Consider the following 6375-nt stretch of genomic DNA (forward strand, 5'->3'; position numbering starts at 1 on the left):
ATAACAATGGAAAGGTGGAGAGGGGGAGCAAAAATCCAGACTTTTTTCTTTAAGGGGTGTGGGGCACTTGAAATTTTCTGGGACGGACGGACTAAAGTTTACGGGGCGGGGGAGGGCGGTAAACGGTTTTCGGGGGCGGGGGCCGAATAAATTCCTGCCACTCTGAATGTGGCACCATTTATGAAAGACCCCGTCGTGTAAATACCTCTATTTTTACATCCAGACTTGGCTAGTAACAAAAACCGCACCTAGCGGGGACGGATCACAGATTTCACAACATGAAAACGTTATCACGGTGACCGTTAATGTCAGGAAATTGAACGACGAAACAACAGGAAGCCACCACAACTTCCCGCCGATAATAAACGACGACGGTCAAGGCCATAAAACAGCAATTTGCGGGTGAGCAGAGCGGAAGTTCTGGTGAGATACGTTCACTCGCACAGTATTCTGTGATACAACAACTGGTCGGGGGTTGTTTTTGTTCTTTTCTTATGGTAATTTCCCCCACCGCCCCCCCCCCCCACTCACTAAGCCGTTGAAATTATGTAAAAAAATATAACACTGATTTAACTATTGCATTATGAACAAGGCATTAGGGGAATCACGGGTTTACGTGCTGGTAAAACGAGATAAGGAATTGGTTTTTAAAACTCGTTATGTAGGCCTATTCTAATAAATAATGGATGCTACTTTTGTTATGCTAATGTATTGTTGTGGACAATGCCCTTATACAGACATCTGCGTTGTTTACCTCAGTGAACGTTTACAGTGAGACAAAGGATCGTTGAAGCACTTTTATCAAGAGTTACCTTAGTCCTGTAGAGCCATTGAGGAGAAACTGAAATTGCACTTGCCCAACCAGCTTTCCTTTAGACATTTTAATGATCCGGGGGTGGGGGTGGGGGGGTGTCCGTTGAAACCCGGGGTGGAGGGAGGTGCCGCAGTTACACTTCTCTACCAGAATTTCTTGCGGACATTTTTCTCCGGGGGGGGGGGGGGGCACTGGTTTAAGTAAATATTTTCGGGGGTGGGCGCGCTCCCTCCTCGAAAAGATGCCTGAAAGAAACACTTCTGGGAAAGCAACCCATCTAGGTGAGAAAACTAAAATCAAACAACTGCTGCCTTGTAGTTTAGAAAGGCTATGGAAGCAAATCTAGAAAGAAAAGCAGGCTGAAGTCAAGAGTCAACGGACAATATGGGGCATGAACATGTTGACACGTAATGCTTTATTGTGTTCGAGGAAATCTCTTCCAACTTTACAAATTACAATTAAGAACAAAGAAGTAGAAATGGTGCCAAATTTCAATAACCAAATCACTAACTTGTTTTTTAAATTACTTAATTAAATGAACTGCTTTTAAAAATATTGCGTGGAATTTTTATTGGAGGGAAAAAAGGTCTTGATTTTTGTCACCTAATTTTTGGAATTTCGACAAGTAGTAGAGTGATCAAGGAGCCTATGTACATTTTTACCACGCCATTGTGAAAAATCTCAAGATACAGAAAAAGTACTATATTTATTTTAATAGTTATTTTTTAACAGAACAGTCAAATATATACATAAAGAGATTCAGCTTCATTAAAAATGTTTACCATGATAAAATGAAAGCAGTTGTTCAAGAGTTTGGTAGATCCATTTTTATAAAATGACAAATGCAGGCACTTTTCATCACTATGTGGGAGTAGTTGACTTAAAACATCGTATTTTTAAGATTTTTATTATGAAAATCAATAGTAAATACATTAAAAATAATTAATGCAACATTTTTAGTTTTTGAAAATTGAAACAAAAATTAGTGTACAAAAATAAATATGACTTTTTCAATAGGTATAAAATGAAATAGAAAACATGAAAGTTTTCTCAGTAAAAACAACACAAAAAACTGTTGTATGTTGATAGGTATCACAAAAATGAAAACTATTTACATTAACAAGGTAAAACTTTTAGTGGTCATTGTATTTTCAACTATTGAAGTTGAAGTTGAATTAAGTTTTTAACAATGTTATTCACAGACAGAATTGGACAAAGAATAAATCCCTCACATTCCTTAACAACTTGTAAGCTGTTCTTAACAATAACTGGAATATAGTAAAACATCTCAACAAAAAAATTAGGTTGCATAAATTAATATGTATATCCTGAGAGATTTGGAGAAATCTAAATACCAATAAATAGCAATAGTAAAAAAAAAGTAGTTGTTACTGTGCTTGGATTAACAAAAATAGCAGTAAAAACAAAACCACCCACCCTGCCAAATACATGCCTGCAATTATTTGCATATGAGAAAGTTCACTGATATCAAGTAAAGAAAGTTGTTAACAAAACTGAATGAGATTTATATACATAAATCAATGCTTCAAGTGAATGGAAATATTTTTGAGCACATAGAAAAATATGTCAGTTCAGATACAGGATAAAGTGTAAATACTTGGAGTTTTATGTTAACATATTCCCAAATATGAGAGGCTTAAAATTTCAAATCATTTAAGAAGTGTGTTTCAGAATAAACTTTTAATCAGCTTTAATTTTTATTAATGAGTTGATAATTAAAGGTCATTTCTCTCTGATAATTTCAGTCACCTTTACAGTGGGAAAAATACATTAACATATTCACAATTTATATGTAAAAGGTCATTAAAATGCACACAAGATGTCAAATAATCTCATAAAATAGATACTTTAAAAAGGAGCCTTTACAAAGGAATGAATAACATTTTCTCTAAGGTTTAAAACAAATGAGTGTGATTTCATTTTATTCTAAAATAAATTTTTTTAGAAAACCTTATAACAAAATTTTCCTCTGAAAAAAGAGAATAACTTTCATGTATATAGTTGCTAGGCCTTTGACGACCTGTTCTGGAGTCTCTAGGATACACGCCAACTCCCAACCAGCTTTACCGTTCTCCTAAAAAAAAGATAAGAAATGAATCAATACTTTATAATTTCTACCACCAAATAACAATGAACCCAGAAATCAAGGGGTACGTCCTAGAGACAAATAGCTAACCTGAATGACTGGTTCCCAGTTGGTTGTTGTTTTCATACCAGAGAATCCAGATGTTGAAATCTTTATAAAGTGTTCCACAACTTTTCCCTGATAGATTGGGGTCGAGTCATTGGCACGCGAGGCAGGTTTTTCAAAAAACCACTGACTGTTTGATTGTACATACCCAGTAAACCCTGAACTCTGTAATTAAAATTATTTGGGGAATTAACAGACAAGCAAAATTTATTAAATAAGCAAAATGAAACTTAACAATGAATAACTATTTTAAATTTGTGCCAGCTTTTAAGAACTTTGTTTTGGTCCTACACTAAATAATTTATTTACATGATTTTTTAAAAACCTACAACTCTAATTATTGTAATGAATATATATGCCGCAAATGGGGATGAATTAATATGTAAATGTCTAGTTGTAAACAAAAATTAATTCTATGTAACCTGTGTGGATTGTGTGCCATCCATGAATATTTCAACAAGTCTAAACCCCATTCCAAGATTCTGGGACATAACCCCTGCCCAATCACACTGCACTTTTGGGGTTGGTCTGAAGCCTGCAGTGATGGTCACATTTATTGGGACAGAAACTATATTGTACATGTAGGTTTCTTGAGGACCATCCAGCGGCATTTCAAAAAATAGATCAACTCCCATGACTGAAAAACAAATTTTTGTTTTACTGAAAGCAACTACATTTGTGGCATTTTTTAATGTTTAGAATAACATGACTGAAAATTTTTTTTGTTTTGTTTTACTGAAAGCAACTACCTTTGTGGCGTTTTTTTAATGTTTAGAATAACACATACATTTGATTTCTCAATTTTATAATCTAGCTAAATAATAAATGATAGCATGACAAAGGAAAATATTTGGAAATCTGACATGAATAACGTGAAAAAAATTTACCTTTATTACAAGAAACAAACACAACATACTTACTTAATGTTAATTACCTGAAATTTTAAAAATTACAAATGGAAGTTATATAAAACAATTACCTGGCATCCTTGCAGGCATTGAGAATGAGTAATGAACTTCTTCTTGGCCAGTTAATTCTAAACATATTAATCTACCTCCACTCTGAGTGCAGTTGGCAATAGTTTGAAACAGATGACTTATATCAGTGTGAGTCTGAGAGCGATTGGTGAGAGCACCAGTCCAAACAAGTTGTGGTTGAATTGTGGATTTTTCTATATGAAGTCTAAATCTACCTTCGCTAGGTGCTTGTGGATATCGACAAAATATTCCTTGAAATGGCATTAGTACACCATATGAAAAAAATCCGCCAGTTCTTTGGGCCTAATTAAAAAAAAATATAATAAAAAAATACTTATTTTACAAACTAGAATATATTTGTAATAATTAGATAAATATCATGACTAAATATAAAAGTTAAAAAAAAGAAGATTACAAAAGTAATTTAAAAGAACTATCACTTTAAAAAATTGAACAGATGGGAAACAAATATTAACATATATTTATTACCTGGCCTGGGATATGATAAAATGTCAGCAGTCTAAAACCTTGCTCATACTGAGCAGCCAATAATGGGTAATAAGCTTCAACATTGCTTGTTACCATATTCAAAGCACCTATGGTCACTTTTGCTGCCATCTGGACTTCCACATTGATAAACTGATATTGTGCTTCTGGGCCATTATACAGCTCCTCAGGTTTTTTTTCCGGGGGTGATGCTGATATGACTTGCCCAGGTTGTGAACGACTGCTACTGCTTCCCATTGCAATACTTCTTTGGTTTCTATACCACTAAAATAAAATAGAAATTAAATTAAAACATGATAATTTACAGTCTAATTTAGGTGTTTTCTCATTAGCAGGGTCTACACACAGTGGGTATTAAACTAGCTATGCTGCCAAGATAAAAGAAAAGTATTTAGTAAGTACAGCATATTCCAAAATACAAATTGGTAATAATTAATATTAGTTTTAAATAAACTTAAAATAAAAGGGAAACAAAAAAAAGGGAATCATGATCAGATGAAAGGTGTAGTAATGTAATAAAGACAGACATACATTGCTTTTTATATAAATAGATAAATGAATAATATAGATTCTAGTAAATCTAGCCTATCATTATTACTGATCATAATACTTCAATACAAAACCCACTTAACAGGGAGTGACAAGCATTAAGTAAGTAAGGACCGAATTATTAAAGATTTATAATATAGGCATAATACTATACATTTTTCAACTAACACTAACAGTACTAGTTTTAGTAATAATCCTAGTTATATTAGTTTTTAGTTAGTTAGTAATAGTAGTAATAGCACTAGTCTAGTACTAGGCCAAAGGCCAGTATAGTATAGGACATATGATGTACGCTTGTATAGGGGCACCGCTAACTTAATTATAATTACCTAAACTAACACAGATTTCAGGCTTACTTATTAATATTATGTAGGCCTATTACTTAATATTTAACTCAAGTTTACTGACTTAAGTTGACTAGTCTTCACATCAAGTTTGAAGATATTCTAGAAGATTCAAGATCCATTGATTCTAATTTCAAATTTCTAAGAAAACATAAATACTAAAACTAAATTATAGATCTAGGCCTAAATACATTATTTATTATTTATTAGGAAAGGAAGTTAGCATAAATTGCCATAAATGACATAACTATAGACTATAGACTAGAGTCTAGAGGGCATAGGGCCTATTTACTATTTATTATTATATTAAATATTATAGTATAATTAGTAGTATAGCCATTTGACTATTTGAAGTTAGTTGAAGTCTACTACTGTACAGTACAGACTAGTCTAGTGATTAATTTATTTGAGAATCTAGATTCTAGACTAGTGAACTATCTATAATCTATAGGCTAGAAGATAGTAGGCCTATATATTATTTTATTAATAGTAGCCTATATTATATCTATTATCTAGATCTACGTAGTACGTAACTGCTTTATCTAATTGTTATAGTTATACTAATAATACTTAGTATTAGTAACCAGAGTAGTTTAAAAAGTTTTTGTCTGCCTGCTGAGTCTGGTCTGATCTGAGTCAGCGTCATGTGTCTTCTTAAAAATTAAAAATACATTTCGTGATTTCGACATACACTACTTGAAGTAACTACTTACTACTTAGTTACACGATTACACATCATCAGATCTAAACATAGAATCATAAGAATGGTGTAGAGGTCTAGAATCTAAAAGAATTTCAATTATTTGAGCAATCCATATTAAACCCATTAGTAATAATATTAATTAAAATCGTAGTTAACTAAGGTAAAAAATTGTTGTTTACGTTTTTGGTCTTCTAGTGATTCTAGTGTGTATACCGGAAACACAACTGGTAATCGGGGAAACAACAACTTGCCTTGAACTATTGACCTAG

The 6375-nt window shown here is 32.8% G+C and overlaps 1 protein-coding gene across 5 annotated transcripts; it reads right to left on the bottom strand.

Moving 5' to 3' along the window:
- Positions 1–1459: 1459 nt before the first annotated feature.
- Positions 1460–6364, bottom strand: LOC131958064 (uncharacterized). 5 transcript variants are annotated; one of them, XM_059322963.1, is made up of 6 exons: positions 6286–6364; positions 4493–4774; positions 4006–4306; positions 3449–3663; positions 3012–3191; positions 1460–2909 (listed from the first exon to the last, which is right to left on the bottom strand). In XM_059322963.1, the coding sequence occupies exons 2-6, from the start codon at positions 4745–4747 to the stop codon at positions 2787–2789; spliced, it is 1074 nt and encodes a 357-aa protein (XP_059178946.1). In that variant the 5' UTR covers positions 4748–4774; positions 6286–6364; the 3' UTR covers positions 1460–2786. The 5 variants fall into 5 exon arrangements, with proteins under 5 accessions (XP_059178946.1, XP_059178945.1, XP_059178947.1 ...); XM_059322962.1 differs by lacking the exon at positions 6286–6364 and adding an exon at positions 6136–6240; XM_059322964.1 differs by lacking the exon at positions 6286–6364 and adding an exon at positions 6120–6205.
- Positions 6365–6375: the final 11 nt, after the last annotated feature.

This window comes from Physella acuta, unplaced genomic scaffold (assembly GCF_028476545.2).
Source record: "Physella acuta isolate Inbredline_101_S28 unplaced genomic scaffold, ASM2847654v3 ptg001287l, whole genome shotgun sequence".
In the NCBI taxonomy this organism is placed as follows: domain Eukaryota; kingdom Metazoa; phylum Mollusca; class Gastropoda; family Physidae; genus Physella; species Physella acuta.